At 34.0% G+C, this 21802-nt stretch overlaps 1 protein-coding gene across 4 annotated transcripts; it reads left to right on the top strand.

Moving 5' to 3' along the window:
- Positions 1 to 11781: 11781 nt before the first annotated feature.
- On the top strand, positions 11782 to 21740 carry LOC104611153 (uncharacterized). Of its 4 annotated transcripts, none has more exons than XM_010278095.3 (6): positions 11782 to 12217; positions 13142 to 15149; positions 15257 to 15419; positions 18989 to 19152; positions 20740 to 20998; positions 21088 to 21740. In XM_010278095.3, the coding sequence occupies exons 2-6, from the start codon at positions 13228 to 13230 to the stop codon at positions 21193 to 21195; spliced, it is 2616 nt and encodes an 871-aa protein (XP_010276397.1). In that variant the 5' UTR covers positions 11782 to 12217; positions 13142 to 13227; the 3' UTR covers positions 21196 to 21740. The 4 variants fall into 4 exon arrangements, with proteins under 4 accessions (XP_010276397.1, XP_010276394.1, XP_010276398.1 ...); XM_010278092.2 differs by having other exon boundaries at positions 11783 to 12651; XM_010278096.3 differs by having other exon boundaries at positions 12077 to 12217; positions 13124 to 15149.
- The last annotated feature ends 62 nt before the right edge of the window (positions 21741 to 21802 follow it).

Below are 21802 nucleotides of genomic sequence, written 5' to 3'. Positions count from 1 at the left end.
TATTTTCTAGAATTGTTAATTTATATAAGTAAAATAATGTTTTTATTTTTAGTATAATAATAATTGTAATTATTATTATATTTTTAATATCTATTAAAAATACTTTTTGAAAGTTATGACACATTTTTTATCAATAACAAAAACTCATTTAATTAAAAAACAATATAATTACAACACTCCAGAGAGAGATAAGATGACTTAACTCTCCCCAAGAGAACAAGAAATGAATTACAATATAGCCCAAAACATTTGATCCCTTCCTGCCCGTTGCTTTGCCAAAGTATCTATAAATGCATTTGTAGTTCTCTTCACCTAACGAAATTGGATTTCCAAACCCCTAGTTAGTCACTTAATCTCCTTCCTTTCATTGGCAAATTTCTAAAGCCCACTATCCTTTTGTAACCAGTTTAAAACCAACTTTGAGTCTCCTTCAACAACCAACTCTTGTATATTCAATTCCTTTGTCTTTCTTATGCCTTCCAATACAACATAAACCTCAGCTCCGAGAGAGTCCCCAACCCCAATGGAACCTGAATACATTGCAATCACCTTTTCATTCTCATCTGTAAAAACATCTCATGCACCTGAGGAACTTGGATTTCCTTCATTACTCCTATCAAAATTTAACTTTATAAACCCAAGGGTTGGTGGTGACCACATAGGACAGGCAGATGAATAAGTAGGAGTGGGGTTTGCCACCTCTATCCAACTATTCAACAGCATACCCATAGAGACATCAACAAACAGGCCCAAAGATTTTAACCAATCTACCACCCTAACTATTATTGCTTCAATAATACATTCTTTATTTCTTTCCTATTTCAGAAAATGTCTTGGAATTCCTTTCCTCCCATAAAGTCCAGCATATGACAACGCTCACACACCTCTACATAATCATGCCCCTTTTTTTTGGCCATCTAAGGAAAGAAGTAGTAAACAAGCTTTGAACATCTGTTGGAGGGAATCCACCTATAACCAAATAAAGAAAGAAAATAGTCCCATATATCGGAAGCAAAATGGCAAGAAATTAATAAGTGGTAGGAGCTCTCACCATTAGCCTTGCAAAAAATGCACTAATTTGGAGGCAAGCACCAAAATGCCTTTTTCTATGGAGTAAACCACAAGTATTACATCTTTCCAAGAAGGCTTCCCAACAAAAGCTCCAATCCTTTGAGGAATCGGCTCACCCCATACTTCTTTTATTGGAAAATTTTGTACAAAGTTGTCGATGGAAGCAACAGGAACTTAAAGAAGGAAGCACAGGAGAAAGACTCGGAGGGGCTAGAGTCCAAATTCTATCATCCCTCATTTAGTATTAAACACCACCTCATTCAAGATTTGAATTAGTTCTAGAACATTTCCAAATTCTGAATCCCTTAGGCCTCTTCTAAGACCTAGAGATCCCAATCAAATCCAAAGTTTGACTCAAAGGGAACTAAAAAGAATCAGATAGAGACTTGCCTTTATACTGGGAGAGGGAAAATAAGGAAGGAATTTGGTCTTTTAAAGGTACATCACTACACCCAAATGTGCTTCTAGAATTTTACTTGATTCCTAGAATAGAGGCCATACTTGATGAGTTGTAGGAAGGGAGAATGGCATGTATGGATCTCCAAGGAGAGGCTCTAGTAGTCCTTATCACAACCTTAGTCTTCCAGCTATCATCTGCTTATCCATGAATATTTAATATTACTAGTGGGGACCCGTGCGATGCACAGGATTTATCAAGGAAAATGAAATAACCAATACTTATAACTAAGAAAAGAATGCAATGTTGTTTAAATAATTTAATCTTTATTTTAATAAAATATTACAAAAATATTTTAGTAATTTAGTTAATTTGGATTAATTATATTAATATTTTTAGCAAAAATAATAATTATTGCTAATTACTTAATAAAATAATTATTTTTCCACATTATTTGTTAGTGTTCTATTTTATTTATTTTACTTTATTAATGATTAAATGTTTCAATTTTTTGTAAATATCAATTAAATATTTAAAAAAATTAAATATCAGTAAATATATAAAATTAGGCTATAGTCAATTAAATTAATCTATAGTTAACTTTTTCAGTCATTAACTACATTAATCTAAGCCCAAATTCAGGATTTAAGACTTTGAATTAGGCTTTGATTGATCTTCATCCTTACCCAATTAACCCAAGTTGCATGCATCGTAACATTTGTAATTGGACTGGACCAAATTCACCAAACCAAGTGCAACCCATGCATGCATTATTTTTTGGTTTTTGTTAAATAATTTTAGATAATATTGAAGCCAAAGAAAGTATGAGGGATGGGTCACGCACATTGTGTGATAAACCAAAAAGTTAAATATTTTGGGCTTAATTTTAATAATGTATTAGTAGTTTTTAAGATTGCTTGGTCTAGCCCAGCCCACACCTCAAGTGTAATAATATCTGTATAGTCTTACAGGGTTGCCCATGTTAATTATAAAACTATGATTTTTTTACAAATTAAAACTTTTATTTAATTATAGTCTATTATAAAAAGTGTAACATTTATATATATTAATATAAAATTTCTTATCTAAATATTATATAATAATATTTACCATACATGCATATAACTTCAAAGTTGAGCTTATTAGGGGTTGTTTAGCTCGAGCCCTATCCACTAAAGCCATTATTGGGCTCCAAAAGTTTGATACCAAATTAGACTTTGAATATGGTTATCCCTGATAATGTTTGGGCTTGGTGCATATCTCAGCTAGACCTAACTCAAAGGAAAATAGTTGATTGAGCCTGGAAATTTATAGATCTAATTGGGTTAGGTTAAGTTATAAATGATTTGTTACTTTTTGATTATTAATTTTAATTATCCTATCAATACTAATTTTTAATAGTTGCTAGATAAAACCTAGGGGTGAGCATTTGGTTTATTCGGTTAAAATCGAACCAAATAAACCAAAATTTAAAAAATTGAACTACAAAAATAAAAACTGAAATCAAAACCAAAATGTTTGGTTCGGTTTTTGGTTATATTGGTTAACACCAAATTTTAATAATATATTCTATTATATATATATATATATATATATTACAACATATAATCTATATTATATGTTACATATTATATATCATATATTACATATAACAATAGAAAGTTTGGTTAATTTGGTTAACCGAATTTCTAATTCAAAAAACGAAAACCAAAAATTGATTTAACCAAAAAAAAAAAAAACAAACCGAAAAAGAAAAACAAAAACCAAAATCTTTTGTTTGGGTTTCGGTTTTAACTGGTTGGAGCTCACCTCTAATAAAACCTATTAAAATTTAATTATCCTATCAATAATTTATATTTGGGTTTGGTGTAGATGTGAGCTAGACCTGGCTTAAAAGAAAATATTTGCTTGAGCCCAAGGTTGAGCAAAGTTATAAATGACCATCCCTAAGTAGAAGGAGTCTTATGACATTACGCAAATGGTTTAATTTTTATTTTTCATAATCTTTTGCTTTTTTATATTTATTTTAATTATCCTATTAAATTATATTATATATTTTTTTAATTTATGAACTATTAATTATTTTTTATTAAGTTCATAACTTTTAATAATTGTTAGTTAAAAACTTGTTAAATTTTAATATTTTTATTAACTTTAGTAATTTTATTAATTATAGTTATTAGGGTTCAAGTTATATATAGGCTACACGTTATAGGTTTTTAGATGAACTAGGACTGTTTTAGTATTATATTTATTAATAAATAAATACAATTAATTATTTAAAAATACTATTTTGAATAATAATGTAATTATTAAAATGTTGTAATTCTTGAGTGTATGGATAATTAATTAAATACTATTAATTAATAAATATTGTAATTAACTAAATACTTTTAATTATTAAATACTGTATTTGTTAAAATATTCTTAATTATTAAAAGTACTGTCATTATTAATTTAATACTAATTAATAAATACTCTTGATTAATTAATAAATGGATTCTTTATTAATGTAATTATTAATCCTGTTTTCAATAAAAAATGAATTTATTAAAATATTGTATTTATTAAAATACTCTTAATTAGAAAAAAATGCTATAATTATTAAAATATTGTAGTTATTAAATTAATGTAATTTAAAATTTATTTAAAATACAGTAATTTTCGTGAAATTATCATATTTTTAGAAATATTGGTAATTTATTGGATAAAACTAATTAAATGTAATTTTCTGGTAATTAAGTATTACTTTTTGGTAATTAAATGTAATTTCGTTCTATTTATAGCTTAAGTTATAATTACTTTTAGTTATACTATAAAAATAATTATTGTTAATTTACAACATTTTCAATAGTTTCTGGCTTGGGTGTTTTTGATAACTTTTTGGTAATTTTTAATAATAAAATACTATTAAAAATGCATTAATACAAAGCTATCTAATAATATTATTAAAAGTATCAATTAATATTTTTGTATTTAAATTTCTTATTTTATTAGCATTTATTAAGTTTTATTTTTAAGTGGAATTGAAACACATTTTTAATATTTATTAAGTTTTGTTAGTATTTATTTTAAGTGAAAATTTAGTGGATTTTTAAATTAATAATTTTTTTGATTGTTTAACCTCAACCTATATATTATTACTACTCTCTCTCTCTCTCTCTCTCTCTCTCTCTCTCTCTCTCTCTATTAAATGTAATAATAACATGCATCAAAAGAAGAGGCCATGGAAAACCCAAAGGTCTCCCTCTCTCTATCTCTCTTAAATGTAATAATAACATGCATTAAAATAAGAGGCTTTGGAAAACCCAAATATCTCTCTCTCTCTCTCTCTTATTATAATAATGCATAACTTTATTGATCCAATCAAAATAGACAATGATTACTTTTTTATATTTTAAATAAAAAAATAGAACAAATGCAAAAAAAATGAAAAAAATAGATAAGTAGCTTCTCTCAAAGGAAATACATGGTTACATGGCACGTCCAATTTTAAATATATATATATATATATTTAATTTTTTATTCTTATTTACTAAATATTATTAAATCTATTACAATTATTTTTGTGTTTTTTAAAGGTTTTCATAATTTCATTATTTAATTTGTTTTTTGTTTAAAAAAATTTAAAATATTATTTAGTTATTAAATTTCTAATAATTAAAATATTTAAATTTTAGTTAGCTAAAACATTCTTTAGTTATTTAAAACTTTAAAATATTAATTATTTACTAAATTGAATAATCACTGAAATTATAATTTATGTTGTTATTACATAATCTTGTTATTAAATTTTTAAAAATTATAAATCTATTATATTTATTTTTTATGTTTAAGATTTTTTTTTTAAATTTGTTACATAATTTAAATATTTTAAACACTTAAAAGTTAGTTATGTTAAATAATTTGTTATTTAAAATATTTATCTATTTAAATATTTAAATTATATCTAAACTATTTAAACTTTGTTGTTATTTTTAATATTTTGTTATCTAACTATTTATCTATTTGTAATATTTTTATTTAAATTGTTTAGTTATTGAAATATTTAAATAATATTTTAATTTTCATCTTCTTTGATTATTTAAATAACATTTAGTTAATTTTTTATTTAAATTTTCAAATATTATGTAGCTATTAAATTGAATAGTCCATAAAATTGTGATATATATAGCTATTACATTATTTCGTTATAAATTACATAAAAATATAAAATTATTAATATTTTGAATATTATTAAATATATTGTATACTTTTTGTTTTTAATAAATATTTTAAAAGTATTGCATAATTTCTTTATAATATTTAAATAATTTTTATTTTTTGATTCAAACTTGTATTGTATAGATATAGATGGGAAAGTGGGGGCTGAATAAATAGAAATTAGAGATAATTTAGGATGTTACAATGGATTTGTTTATTTGGAAATAGATTTTCTTAAAACAATGACTTTTTTTTTTTGAAGGTGGAGGAGAGAATAGACGGGAACTAGTGTGGAAATCTAGCAAAAGGGATAGTTGATGATCAAATGTGGGCTAGCTAGTTGATGGATTCCTTCCACCGATGAGGCTAGGACCAATTTTAACGTCTTGGGTCTGGTCAAAGAGGTTTCATGGAAGTAGGGGTGTCAATTGGACTAAATTTGGTCCAATTCGATCTTGTCCAATGTGAGTATATTATAAATGGACCAGGTCCAATTCAATCCAATAAATGTTTTGGATCAATTTGGACCGGTCCAATTCAATGTCTCGACCTGATGTGTGGTTGCAAAAGTTGTGAGGTGGGTGTGAAGACCGATTTTGTGAGTAGGAAATCCAAACTCAGCAAAATGAGATGTGTTGCTACTTTGAATGGGCTGAAGGCAACACTGTAATTTCACTTCTGAGCCGAGGGCTGGTGGATCAGACCTGAGGCAAGAAAGAGAGAGAACGTCAGAGGCCTCGGGTGCTAACCCGAGGCGGGGACTCCGATGGTCAAGTTAGTGCGGGTGCAACACCTAGTGGACGAGGCCACGGGAGAGAGATAAGGGGAGCTCTTAGCAATCAGGAATCTAGATGTCTACCTAGAGAGGGTTGCCCCCTATTTATACTTGAGGCCGCCTGGAGGTAGGTGGGCTCGGATGGTCAGGATGCTGTCCAGCCCTGGGGAGCATGGTCATCCGAGATTGCCGCGTGCGGCCACGTCATTGGCTCCGTGTCGTGCGCCAACCTCTGTTCTACGCGTGCCCTCATTGGGTTAGCCTTGAGTGTCATTGCCATCTGCGTTGGTGCGTGCCATTGGCCCGGGCCATGTGCACCTACATCAAGATGTATCCTAGACGTATAATATTGCTAAAAGTAAAGTTTAAGTATGCAAGTATGTAACTTCTTTCTTTCTTCTACTTCTATGGTTTACTCTCAATATTCATTCTTATGTGGAAACATTTATGCTAATATTTTGGATATAATTTTTTGTTGGTCTTAGTTATTTTATTAATACTTTTAGATGGTATTGGTATTAGGGCCTTTTTTTTCAAGAGTAACCATCATGTCAATGTCATTTAAGCATTTCAAGCAGTTTATTATTTGGTTGACCGGTTTCAGGTAAAAATGATTGTATTAGATGAAATAAGATTTGGTAGTTGTGCTCGCACCATTCTCATAGCCTTTTTCAGCCATGTATTGGGAATATCTCTCCATAGATAAAAAGATACAAGTATGGAGATGTTCCCAATGCATGACAATAACAATGTGAGTACAATTTTGTGAGGATTGAATCCACCCTTGTTTAAATACCAAAAAAAAGGGAATTTTGGACTGCAATCCCCCTCAAAAATTGAATTTGCAGCTCCCTCCTAATCTACTAGTAGCCTCCCCCTCTATAAACCACATCCTGCTTGTGAATTTGGCATCAATCCACGGGCAGGATTCAGTTCACCCCTAGTCTAGTAGTAGCTCCACTTAGGGGTGGATTGAATGGTAAAAACCGAAAAAAAAGGAACCCATAAGGATGAGGCTTTTGTACTTAACCAAGGTTAAAAGGATATAGAGTAGAGGAAGTTGGACTTGTTGAAAATTCCACTATTTTGCAGGTTCAATTTGCAAATGAGAGAGCAAAGGTTAAAGTGGCTGAAGAGTTGCCTCAGTTTCTATAAAAATCACTTTTTTTTTTCAGAAAATGTTTTTTCATGTTTCTTGTCAGGAGAAATGTTTTCTCCTATATGGTACCTATGTGTCTTGAACAAGGTTTAAAATTTCGATACGATACGCTCGATATGGGGCATATCTTATCGTATCTTTGAAAAATAGATATGTGATACACATGGAAATCAGGTGCCTCATCTTTTTTCATGTGTATCGGACCTGTATCAAGGTGTATAGGGGCCTATTGGTAGCGTATCGACGAAAAAGATACAACCAAAAACTGAAAAAAGGGAGGGGGGGAGCAAGTTTCTTTTCCTTGAAATAAGCCTTCTTTAACCCTCAAATGATTTTAAAACTCCAAACCTCATTCCTAGAGTGTTAGATTTGCAAAAAAATTCCAAAAAACAAGTGTAAATCATTATTATTTTAAGATTTTTCAAAATTTGAAAAAATATGGCAAAAATAAGTAATTTTTGAATTTTTTATAATATCTTGTGATTTCTTCTTTTTCTTGAATGTTTATATTTATGTTGATCTACATTTCTTATATTTAAAATTATAATTTTTTTTGTGTTATCAATAGATTTATGGAAATTTCATGAAGATATTTGGGGAAATATAAATTAACAAAAAGTTTGAAAATGTAATTTTTTCTTTGCCTATAAAGACTAAATATGTTTTAGATCTATGGATTTATCTATCATATCCCTAGAGCAATTGAAATTTTTTCTTTAATATTTTATTTTATTATTATTTTTTATTTTTAGAATTAAAAAATAAATAATAATTAATTATATTTTATCATTTGATCACAATAATTGAATATATTATAATTTTATGGATGATCTATCATATCCACAAAGCAATTGAAAATTTTTCTTTAATAACTAATTTTTGAATAAATTATAAAATGTTTATTTTTTTATAATTTTTGTAAATAAATAAATAATAATTAATTATTAATTATATTCACTTAGAAGTTGTGCCAATGCATATTTTATGATTGGATAGGAGAGTTGGGTTTTTCCATCCCATAAAACATTAAAACTTAAGAATTATAATTTATAAATTATAGTTAAGCATAGGATTTTTAATGAAATTATAATTAACTACAATGTACTTCTTCATAAAACCATTAAAATATATTAATTTAATGTATATACACCTCATTGAGGTCTTGCATTTAGTGTTGTTGATGTATTTTTATGATTTATTAAAGTATTTATAGTGTTTCCAAGTGTATCTATGCGTATCTTAGTTTTTCTCTGATACACATGCGTATGTAAGGTGTATCCCGATATGTTTCTTAAAATTGCCTTTCTGATACACTTGACGTTTCCGATACTTCGAACCTTGGTCTTGAAATGGGAATAAGCATAAATAAACAATAGAATTTGGGAGTCTGTATCGGATTCAACTTTTCTTTTGATTTTCTAATAAAAGTTGTTGCTTTTAATGGAATCGATACCAAACACGGCCTTAGTATTTTATAACATGTTTACATTTATATAATTTGACCAGGATTAGACCAACCAATGGAGATCGGAGGGCATAATGACCAGACATGATAGGGCTTTGATAAATACCTACTTTTTTTTTGTATAATTGATAAATAACATATGGTTAATTACCACTTTTATAATACCAATTCATTGGCTACAAAGTTTTTACCGGCATGACATATTTCTGGTGTCATAGTTGAACCCTCAGCCATAAGGTTGTGTTCGATTTGATAGAAAGTAATGGTGCAACTTGGGTTGGATTGGGTAGAAGATAGATCACTAGAGAGAACAGGGTTCAAGTGGGGTCTAGTCTATTTACATTACAACAGAAGTGTTAGGACTAAAATTCCATTTGGAGGGAGGCTGAATGACCATCTCAAAACTTTTGGGCCCATGGATAGTGATGTAGGCGCTTATAGCTCGGGCCAATGGCATGTGCGCGTGTGGCAGAAGGTGACATGCATAGCGGATCCAATGGGAACGTGCCTAGAGTAGAGGCTGGCATGTGATGCAGGGCCAATAGTGTGGTCGCACGCGGTGGCCTTAGATGGCCGCGCCCTCAAGGCCGGACTGCATCCTGGTCGTCCGTGTTCACCTACCTCTAGGTGGTCTCAAGTATAAATAGGGGGTGACCCCCCAAGGTGAATATTTAGACTCTTTATTACTAAGAACTTCCTTGCCTCCCTTGTGGCCTTGCCTGAGCATCCCAACCTCAGGCCTCATCCACCTCCTGTTACACCTGTACTAACTTGACCATCGGAGTCTCCGCCTTGGGCCAACACCCAGGGCCTCTGGCGTTCCCTCTCTCTCCACAGGTCTGACCTACTAGCTTTCGGCCACAACGAATCTCAGACTCATTAGTTAGTCCTCAGCTCGGAAGCGGATTTACCTTGTTGCCCTCAGCCCATCCTAGGTAGCAACAAATAGCTTCCCCATCTGGCCATCTTTCACTATTTGGGAAGATGCTAAACGGCCATCTAAGGGTGTCAATTGGGTTGGATTTGGTCCAATCTGATCCAGTCCAATGTGAGTCCATTATAAATGGACCAGGTCCAATCCAATTCAATGTTTGGACCGTCTAATTTGTTCAAATTCATTTCGATTTAGATTGGTTTCAACCCAAACCGGTCCATTGACACATATATTCTTATCTTATATCAATGGACCAGATACTGGTTTAATCCAAGCCAATCCAATATAAATTTGTTACGAACGGACCAAATTCAATTCAATATGTCTTGTTGGTCTATCCAATCCGTCCAAATTAATTTTAGATTGGATTGGGTCCAATCCAAAACTGGTCCATTGACACCCTTAATCATGAGCACCTTGATATCGTTAATATTCTTCAAATAAGTAGGAGGTCATTAGAGACTCATTAGGCCATTGGCCATTGTTCATTTCTTAGGCCTAGTTGGTTTGCCTGTATTTAGTGGGGGTATGTTGGTCAATGTTACCTAGGTATGTTGTGCATCTGACTCTCTCCCTTTCATCTGTCTCTTTATCCGAATAACTTATAATGTAAAAAATGTGGAAGTGTATTTATCCGGATGAACTTTATTTAAGAAACACTTACCCAGATAAGAACAAAGACCGCAAACAATTAAAGTATTAAACCAAAATCTTCATCGAATCAAATTGAATCCGAACTCCAATGGTTGAAAATCCTCACATCCCTAAGGTAGGAGAGTCGAAAAAAAATGTGAAAAGTGTTAGGGGAAGAAATTTCCAAACTTTTACAAGTTTAGATTTTTGAGACTTTCCCTTATTTTGTACTTTTGATCACATTTAATCGGATTGGATCATTAATAAATGGATCAGATTGAGATCGATTCATATTCCATCCAATAAATGCACAAAGCACAAATCTCGTTTTCGATTTGAATTTCATTAATAAAAGTTTATCGAATATCCGGATAAAAAAAATTCCAAACACAGACTGTTGATGTAAACAATCAAGAACGTTCATCATATAGCCCCATTGGCCAGTCCTGTTTGCCACCTGGCAAAACTGTAATTAACATTAAAATTGCCACGTGTCATGATGCTATAAGTAAAGAAAGGATCATATATATATATATATAAACTTGGTCAAAGCACAATTGACGACCACCCTCACACTGGGAAATGAAGAAAGCAGACCTCCGAAAGGAAACATCTGAGTTCCTAAAAGTCCTCCAACTGAAAATGGTAACCCGCATCAGTTACCTTCATCGCTTCGCTTCCTCCGCTTCCTCCCCAATTTCCACGCACTGCGAGTCCAAATACCTCTTTCTCTCTCTTTCTCTCTCCAATTTTCACTCAAACCAAATTTATAGATTTTAAATGCATTGTTGGTATTTCTCTCTCTCTCTCTTATTAAGTTATTAGACGCGTCGATGGTCAAAACGAGTGAAGTACTGAGTGAGACTATTTCAGTCTTTTGTAGAGGTTCGTTTCATAACGGCTGAAGCCTGAAATGGCTGAACCAAATTGGTTGTTGCTTCGACTTTTGATGGAACCCATCTGTTGAGAATTGAGATGAGACCCACTAGAAATAATGTGCTATTGTAGTTGTAAATGAATGGTTTAAGTTAATTTGTAAGGTTTACAAAGAAAAGGGTTATTTGTGTATACTCAGCTTTGCTCTTACACATGGAAGTTACCGATATAATATTTTATTATATATGAAAAGCAGGTTCAGACCGATAGACAACCGATTCAAAAAGAAAATGGAGAGAGAGAGAAAGGAAAGTAAGGAGAGAGAAACGAAACCATCCATGCATGGGCAATGGGCATGCCATTTTGCTATGCTGTTCTTGTTCTAGACTTCTAGTTGGTGTGTTGTTGGTGCTTGTAATGTAAAATTTGTAGGCAATCTTAACTTAAAGAGAGCCATGCTCTCTCTCTCTCTCTGAAAGCCTCTCTTCGTCTCCTCCTCCTCCTCCACGCCGCCTATCTTCCTAATCTTACCAACAACCCATTCATCACTCCCTTTGCATTTCCTTTAATTTAACAAAACAACATCCGCCCTCTGATTCTTCCCCTGCTTTTATTGCTCTTTCTCTGCAATTTGCAATAGCAGAAATAGGACAAAACGTAACCATGGATTCTTTTTCTTACTAATGCCGCCTCTATCATCCCTGGTACGTCTCCACTGACGTAACCTTCATATGCTTCTAAAATCAATCTGTCTGTCTCTCTGTTGCATTCTCCATTTCTCTCTCCTCTGTGTTAGCTTTTCCTTGGATTGCTTTTATGGGTTTTAGATACTTGTTTTTTTCATATGGCCTTGTGGGTTTTTGTATAAAACATTGAAATTTTCTATTTTTGGGTTGGTTTCAGACGATCAGGGTTTTTGAGGTTCTTGGGCATTCCTTGAATTGGTTGAATTGAGTTGGGTTTTTCTGGATTCTCTTAAAAATTCCGTATCTGGTCATCTTTTACTTTGGTGGTCTTCCGGGCGTTGAATTCGAGGAGAGAATCCGTCTGATGAGGATGATCGTCGTTGTGAGGTTTTGTTTTGGGTCTGGTTCTGAACCAGGTTCTGGGCATCAATGTTTTTTCTCTTGTATAATTGGTTAGTTTTGACTGGATGTTTTGATGAGTCTATCTGTTGCTTTTTTCTGGGTTTTTGTGTATATTGAGGAATTGGATGAAGGACTTAGGTTAGGTTACTGGGTTTACACTGAATAGGTTCAAGGAAAAACAAAAAAAAAAAAAAACTTTTTTTTTTCTTATTATTGTATCAATATTTGTTTTTATCTAATCGGTTTTCATCGTCTACCTGCATTAGATGATCGGTGTGGTTTAAAGGATTTCTGTTTCTTTATAGATTTCTTCTCCAATCTTTCTCTTTCTAGTTAAAAAGATTGGAAAGAAGTAGTAAAGATGGAGTTTTCATCTGTTTCACAATGTGAGTTTTGATTGTCGTAGAAATCATGCTTGTCAACATTTCATGAATCAGATGATGTTTTGTGGTTATTGGATTCAGATTAAATTTTGTTTTTTTTTGTCACATTGCTTTAAGCATTGGTTTCTAACTGATATAGACACTGATTGCCTTGAAGGGATTGTTTGTGGGTCTGCATTGCCAAGTAGAGCTGCTTCTCTTCGGCAGCGTGAAAAAGGTTTCAAACTTCCTGCCACTTGTGAGATGGAAGGAGGGATTGAACAGGACTATGATGAATTTGAGATGCTTCTGGGTGAGATACCGAATGCAACTTCTGAAAATCCACAAGCTGAGTCTGGACGTATAAATTCCCCTTTAGTTGCGGAAAGGATCCCTCCTGAAGAGGGAGAAGGGAAGTCCTCTTCATCAGCCTCTTTTGCTAACTTCTACCATGCACCTGAGGCTGCAAGCTCTGGCAGCAATTCGGCATTCTATGATGGTTTGGCCTTTGAAAGACCCAGCACCACCTGTTTGAATTACTCTCAAGTTTTGACTGATGAGAAACTTCAACCCAATAGGAATTTGAGTGGAGGGAAAATAATCTTGAAGAATGCTCATCAATCACCTGTCAAAAATGTTGATCATGATGATTCCAACTTGCCAGATGACCAATCCTTGACATCAGCATTTGCAGAACTGAGCTTCAAGGATGGTGTGATGATGGAAGCACCAGATTCTCAGTTGGTCAGCCATAAGACATTAGAAAACTGCACCTTTCTACTTGAAGGGCAGTATCCAAACTGCATTAAAAAACCACTTGCAAGTTTGGAGTCAGGGGGTGTTGTTATTCCTGCTTCACCCAATGCACCAAATGGCATGAATGTGGTGTATCCTGTGGTGAATGATCTCAATAAGTTCAATGTGGGGATGAATGGCCAAGTAAACACAAAGTTTCTAAAACTCAATGCTCAGGAGCTAAATAAACAGTATCCTAGGTCTCATCAGCTGCTTGAGAATTTATCATGTGACCTAGGGGAGCAATTACAGAGACTTCAAATGTACTCTCCTTCCACACCATTAGCTGCTGGAATGCAATCGTTTCAGGTGCTCCAAAACATTCCTGTCCCTGGAGTTGATTTCCCAGTGGCACCTTTTCAGCAGCAGTATTTCATGGAGGCACAATCTCCTCTTCCTTACATGCAACCACAGCCTTTAAATCGTTCCCACATCACATGGAGGCAATTAGAGGAAGAAAGGTATTGTAGGATGCACCAACAATACCTTTACTTGCAACAACTCTGTAATCAGGGATCTGAAAATCATGTTCCAAGTCAAGCAAGCGGTAATGTTGCCATTGGCTCAATAGCTGGCAGCCAAAGGCAACCATATTTTGAGATACCCATCTCCCACCAACTTGAACAGGCTGGTCGAGGCCCATTTTGGAACAATGCTGCAGTGCCAAGGAGATTTAATTCGCCAGATCTAACACTGGTGAGTAGTGGCCTCTGCTGTTATTATGCTCAGGGGTTTTGTGGGAGGGGTGAGAGCTGTCCATTTGCTCATGGCCAGAAGCAAACCTCAGCAACAAGTTTAGGGTGTCGTCCTTTTACTGCTAGAAATCTTGAACCAGTTAAAGTTTTGGACAAAGTTGTGAAACAGAATTTTCCTGAAAAGATTCTAACAAGGTCACATGGCTTGAACTCAATTAGAACTATCAAACCTTGCTCTGATGTAGGAAATGAATCACTAAACCATGGTAAACTCATGAATGGTCACTACCAGTACCATCCATCCCTTCTAAATGTGGCATCCTTCCAGCTAGATGATCGGAACTCCCAAGGTTCAACCCCCGACACTGCAGATCTCAGATATAATAATAATCCAAAATCACCATCTCAAAAATATAATTCTGTAGATGAGGTCATTGGTAGAATTTATCTCATAGCAAAGGATCAACATGGTTGCCGCTTCTTGCAAAGAAAATTCACAGAGGGCACTAAACAAGATGTTGATAAAATCTTCCTTGAGATCATTGGTCACATTGTTGAGCTCATGACGGATCCTTTTGGGAATTACCTTGTCCAGAAGCTTCTTGAAGTCTGTGATGAGGACCAGAAAATGCAGATACTTCATGCAATCACCAGAAAACCTGGAGACCTTGTTAGAATTTCTTGTGACATGCATGGGTCAGTTCATCTTTCGTTGCCTTGTTATGTTGCTGGTTTGTTTTTCCAATATCTTTTAGCCTGCACTAAGGTTTTTCTCCTCACATTTGATGTCTTTCCAAAAACAGAACTCGGGCTGTGCAAAAGCTGATTGAAACCCTTAATACTCTAGAACAAGTTTCCATGGTTGTTTCCTCATTGAAGCCTGGTATAGTGATGTTGATAAAAAACATGAATGGTAATCATGTTGCAGCACGGTGCTTGCAATATTTAATGCCCGAATACTGTGAGGTAAGGATTTTATTTTCCTTCAAGATCTTCTCTTCTTAAGTAGTCTATTTGTACCTCTAATTTTATCCATATTATTATCGTTCAATAAAGATTTCTGATCTCTTAAATGAAAACCTATCCATTTATCTATCTAGATTTCCACATAATTTTTTTTGATAATTGGATTTCTACATAATTATCCATATAAATATATATAATTGGTTGTCGTTTTTTTCTTTTAAGTCTTGCTTAAGTTGTTAATTTCTTTTTTATGCCAATGGTTTTAATGTTTATTTCCCTACTCAACTAACATTTGATGAGGGGGAAATGTAGGTGATCTTCATGTTATGAAAATTTGTGTTTCCGATACTTGGAGAATGAAATTGATTTCTCCCATTCCTCATCTGTGGCAATTTCATCATTATTGGTTTTGTTTCTTTTTTCTAATTTGAGTCAATTTTGGATTATTTAGAAAAGTCTGCTAGTTCATAGTTGTCATAGCCACATAGGCAAAGGATAATTAGTGTTGGGTCGTTTTTAGTAATGACTGAAGGCTGTATGTGCAATAGGTTCAATTATGTCAACTAGAGGTTGAACTAGAATTAGATCTATTGAATCTCTTGCTTGAGAACATTGAATACAATGAAGTATTGACAGTTTATCTGGTTGCACCATGAAAACCATTTCTAAGGAAATTGGAATGTTTCTATAAAACCATATCCCTGGTTTCATTTTGCAATATCATAGTGTAGCATGTTTTCAAAAATGTAACATACAGTCTTTGAAAACTCCAATCTCCTTTTGGCTGTTGCCTTATTTCAGTCAAGGGCTAGTTAACATCTTCAATGCCTAACAAACTAAGTGTCATAGTTATGAATGTTTATTTATTGATTTTTGACCCATCAATGAAATTGTTAAAATCATGCATTGAATCATAATGGTTAAAAGCAAGTCCCTTTCCCAATCACTAGGATTTTAATTTAGAATTGAAAATAAAGACATTTATAAGAACCTAGGGATAGCACCACTAATTGGTGACAATATGAAGGGGAGTCAACTAATATCATTTTAGTTGCCAGCATACCAACTAAAAGTCCTTTCATAAGTTGGTGTTCCCTCCCTTCTGTGTGCCCTTTTTATATAGCAGCTCTTTTTATCATTAATGAACTATAAAAATTTACTGCTCTGAACTGAAAAGAATTTACCTGATGTAAGTTGAGGCTCTGAAAAAGCTAGATCTAGGGGTAGTGTAAAAGGATATGGGTTTCAATATTTCATTAATTGGAAAGAACCTGAGGATTCACGATCTGAGAGAAGATATGACCCTTGAAATCTTGATTGTTACAAATAAAAAGACCCTTCAGAAGGTGGAATGGTGAACCCAAGTAGTTGTGATCAGTGGTGGAGCCAGGAATTTCCTTTACTTTTTTTTTTTTGGGGGGGGGGGCAAGTTAAACAAGAAAATGAGTTAGGGAGTAGATGAGGTAGGGTTTGGAGAGAAATGGGGCAGAAAAAGTTTTGGATCTATTACAGATTTTTTTCTAAGAAAAAATAAACATTTTTTTTTTTAATTTTAGGAGTTGGAGGAGTATTACAGAATGATCCTTAACATTTTATTCAAGTTTTTTTTTTTTTTTTTGGGGGGGGGGTGTTGTGGGGGGCAGGGGGCGGAAGCAAGGACACACTTATCTACGTTTCTGACCTTTCCCCCACCTATATAGACAATGGTTTTAATGAGGACCCCCCACCAATATACTTGGCTCCGCCCCTGGTTGCGATTAATCCTATGAATCAAGCAGTTTTGTCATCCCTTTTTCTTTTCCTGAATGCAGAACTGCATTATGGTTTGGCTTGCATAGGAGTTCCCAACCTAAAATCTTGGTACAAAGATTTCCATGGAATGAAAATATGTACAGTGTTACTCTTTACCACTTTTGTTGGTTCTGATTGTCTTGTTTGTACTGTTATCCAGATGATTATAAAACTAGGCCTGGTGGAAGAACAGAGAAGCATAAAAGATGATTTATATCAGCATAAATTGTTGAAATCTTACCACATTTTTTCTCTATATCAGATAAAGACCTGCATTGGTAGAACTTGCATTTCATAAACCATTAGCATTGCTGCAGGTTGCATCTAATTTCTATTTATTAGGTTGCTGGATTTTTTATGTGGTTTTTACCTGAAGCCTCATTTTATGGTTTCCTGTTTGGTTATTATTTTGGTAATTACTTTCAATGTGGTTTATCCCATCATTGTTAAATGGATTTTTTGGGAGGAGGGTGAAGGAAAACAGAAAGTCTGTTCATACAAAAAGGAAAAAAGGCCCCAAGGACATCAAAATTGAGTATTTGTACACCCTCTCGCATCCTCAACAATAGTGCAGTTGGGAACTTATTATGATACATATAGTGCTCACTGTTAAATGACAATTTTGCAATTTATGGTGCCTTTTGTGAATCAGAGATGATGTATGTTGCTATTGAGGTCTGTATTTTATGTTATTCTCCTTCTTTGATGGTTGTCTTAATCAACATTGGTAATCCGCATGTAGTTTCATCGTTCTAAAAACTCATAATCTGGGCATGTTAGTTCAATGTAATAAATTCCATACACCAACTATGGCACTAAATATGGGAAAAGTATTATTTACTTTGATTTAGAGTTCCTTCAAAAACTGCTGAATTGGCTGAACTGAAATACTTGTCAATTTTGTCTTCAGTGAATAAAATAACCATATAAGAAAACATTTAGGGGTAAAGCAGTAACCTCAACCTGCCATTCAGCAATTAAGATCCTAATTCCTTCTCATTTACATATTTGACAAAGACAAATCAGTAATTCCATCAGCCAATTCAGAAATTATCAGAGCTGAATGAAGAACTCTGAAAGAATTTTGAATTCAAAATTGTGTCATTCAGCATTTCAGCAACTTGAGAGATCTATTTAATTGCTGAATAACAGAGCACAGGCATTGGGGTGATTATTTTACCAAAGAGTCAGTGTATATGTGAAGTATCACTAAACTGCCAATGCATATGTGAAGATGCACGAACAGTTTAGGATCTGAGACTGCATCTGAGTATATGGAGAAACCTTGACACCAAGAAAAGCAGTTAGGTATACCTATCTGATGCGCATGCTTGACAATTATTCATACCTTGGAATATTCTTCTGATGATTAAAATGAGGTGATTATGGATGGTTTTCACTGGACTTTGCTTGTTTATCACAACTTGTCAAAGTTGTGCATTTGATTCTTTTGGCCATCAATAGTGGTGCTTTTCTGTGGGAATCATGCTGGTGTATGGCTTGCAAACCTTGTCCACATCATGCCAAACAGGGAAAAGTTTTGCTTTCCTTTTCATGAATCTATTTTAAATGAACCCTAAGTTCACATCATCATTACTATTATTTAGTCGTGATTTACTTATCTTAAAATAATGCAAATTTTGTCTCATGAATTGGGCTTGTTATACATTTTATTGACTCAGATTACCCATTGAGGAGATTTTGTTTATCTATATTGTTATTACCTCTGGCAGAAGTATAATTATCAATGCAAAATACTGAGTATGATCTTTCTGCAGTTCCTTTTTGAAGCTGCAACTTCTCATTGTGTTGAGCTTGCAACGGATCGCCATGGTTGCTGTGTGCTTCAAAAGTGCCTCAGCCATTCTGATGGAGAACAGAGACGCCAATTGATCTGTGAGATCACTTCAAATGCTCTCATGCTTTCTCAAGATCCATTTGGGTATTTACTATCTTCCCCTTCTTTTGCTTATCATTAGTAGATCAACTACTGCATCATCAGCAACCATGCTAAACTACAACTACTGCATTTTATTAATTGGCTCAAGAATTTCAATCATCACCATACTGTTTTCTGTGACCACCTTCATGTTGCCCTTCACTTTCACATTATCATATCAAAAGATAAAGCATAACCTGAGAACCTAAGATGTAAGAGTAGCTTCTCTCTGGTGGAGTTGCCATCTACTATAGAGCCTGAATATATTATCTGAGCCTCACCAGCTTGGTTTGCAACCCATCTAATGATTTCATCAGTTGTGAAGTCTTGAATTCTTCTCTTGTTTTCATCTGACGTATTGCCCTTATAGTTATTAATATTTATTACTTTTCTTCATTTACTTATTAATTAGCCTCTGGACTACTTTAGATACCACCAACAATATTGTAAATACTGAAGATTTTTGTTGATCTGAAGTGTTCAGTTACTTGTTTCCCTGATGAATAACAGCTCTAAATTTCATTAATATGAAATATTGTAGAGTACAATATGCATTTCAACATTCCCTTCAAGGTGGCTAGCCTCGGTTTACCACCTCTTTTGAATTCATTATATTCACCCCTCGGCCCTCCCCCCTGTTTGGGGATTTGTCCCCAGAACATCTGATTTCTTACTGCCCCTTCTCTTGCAAAATTGTCCACCAATCCATTGGAAGAACGTGGTACCCAAGTAGCAACGGCTGTTAACTCCATCATTATCATTTTTTGTCTCATAATTGATGCCTGTACCTCCAAGGACCTCCTTTTCCTTCAGCCACCAACTACAAGTCTACAACACATGAATCTCTTTCAATAATGAGCTTTCTGTAATTCATCGGTTTTTCCCTTCTTAATCCTTCATACTATCATACTTATAGTAGCACAAGGGCCACTGAACATTTTTTCTTCTTTATCAGAGTAAATCCTTGCATTCCTTTCCTCCCAAATGGCCCATAATACCGCCAGAGATTTATATAAGATGATGGCCTGAAATGTAACTTAGATCTTTGCTGGAGCTGTCCACCCTGCACCAAGCAAAGACAAAAAATACTGCCAAATATTAGAAAATGTAGGACATGAAATTAACAGGACTAGTGTCAGTTAAGTTTATGAAAAAAGCATCTAAAGGGCACAAAATAGTCTTATTGTTTGGAATTTGGATGACCTCACATGAATTGATTTTCATATGGTACATCTCCCAAAAGGTCCTCAATTATGGGGGTTAGTGCCAACTCCTGTACTGAAAAAAAGGCCCTTTCCTTTTGGCACTACCCCCCGTCTCTGTTAGTGCTCTTCCTTTCTGTACCAGAAAAAATAAATATGCCCTTTCTTTTCTTTTGTTTTCTTTCTTTTTTTGAGAAAAGGTAACTTTCTTTGAACAAAATTCAATGTTTCCTTTTTCTTAATGAACAAAATTCTTTTGATAATCAGGAATTAGTAGTCCTTTTTCTTTCTTCATGTGTTTGTGTGCTTGTGCAGATGCATATGCATGTGTACACGTTTCCTTGTAATTCATATCCAATGAGTTGAGAAATTTGCTTTAATATTTCAGGAACTATGTTGTGCAATACGTGTTTGAACTTCAGGTTCCATGGGCAATAATGGATGTGCTTGACCAGCTAGAGGGTAACTATGGATACCTCTCCATGCAGAAGTATAGCAGCAATGTTGTCGAGAAATGTCTGAAATATGCAGGTGAAGAACTCCGCCCTCACATTATTCAGGAACTGATAAATTACTCCCAGTTGGATCAAATCCTGCAAGACCCATATGGCAATTATGTCATTCAAGCAGCACTTAATCACTCTAAGGTAGGATGCCCCTAAACACATCCATTAAGTTATTTCACGAGTTCTGTTGGTTATAATCTCAGCGTGTGGTGTATGTTCCTGTTGGACAGGGGGGGCTCCATTCTGCCTTGGTGGAGGCTATCAGGCCTTATGTTCCAGTACTCCGGACTAGTCCATATGGAAAAAAAGTTCTTTCATGCAACAGTCTGAAAAAGTGACTAGTGTGATTCTTAGATAAAATTCTTCAAGTTCATAACTTGTTTTTCCCATGTGAATGGGTCTCGCAAATTACTTGGGGCACTGCACTGCACTAAGAATTTCTATGAAGAATTCAGGACTTCCATTCCAGAGGGCTGTGTAAACTGTGTAATAAATAGGAAAGAAAGAAACTTCTCAGATTAGATTGGTTTTTGATATTCGGGTTTTAAAGATGCCTTGTACAGCCCACCTGAAAAGATCAAGGTGAAATTTGCATTTCATGCCTCATTTTGCCCTTCCGCATGGTCATCAAGAAAGATCATTCTGAAGGCAATTTTGCTTGACCCTAAATCTGCATGTTAATAGACTGAACCCTTGCTTTTGAATAAAAGAAAATTCAAGGAGGGTCTAGAGTTGTTTAACATTATGAGGGGAGTGTACCTTCTTGTGCTTTAGTGAAGCTCTTTCACTAGAAGTAGTATTTTTCGTAGAAGGATATAACTGGACTACCTGGTTTTTGTACCAAATATATATTTGGCAGTATTGTATTCTCTCCTTGTAATGTTCATCTTGTGTTTATGAGTCCTTTATGCTTCTTTCATCTTGTATCCCCATATTATGTGAATG

Source organism: Nelumbo nucifera, chromosome 2, assembly GCF_055504915.1.
Source record: "Nelumbo nucifera cultivar China Antique chromosome 2, China Antique-T2T, whole genome shotgun sequence".
NCBI classification, from domain to species: domain Eukaryota; kingdom Viridiplantae; phylum Streptophyta; class Magnoliopsida; order Proteales; family Nelumbonaceae; genus Nelumbo; species Nelumbo nucifera.
Note: the sequence above shows the minus strand (reverse complement) of the source record. Positions and strands in the feature narration are given on the sequence as shown.

Coding starts and splice junctions, on each gene's coding strand:
- LOC104611153 (XM_010278092.2), top strand. CDS start 12,564: ATGAGGATGATCGTCGTTGTGAGGTTTTGTTTTGGGTCTGGTTCTGAA. Junction 15,420..18,988: donor TAATGCCCGAATACTGTGAG/GTAAGGATTTTA, acceptor ATCTTTCTGCAG/TTCCTTTTTGAAGCTGCAAC. Junction 19,153..20,739: donor CTTTCTCAAGATCCATTTGG/GTATTTACTATC, acceptor TTAATATTTCAG/GAACTATGTTGTGCAATACG.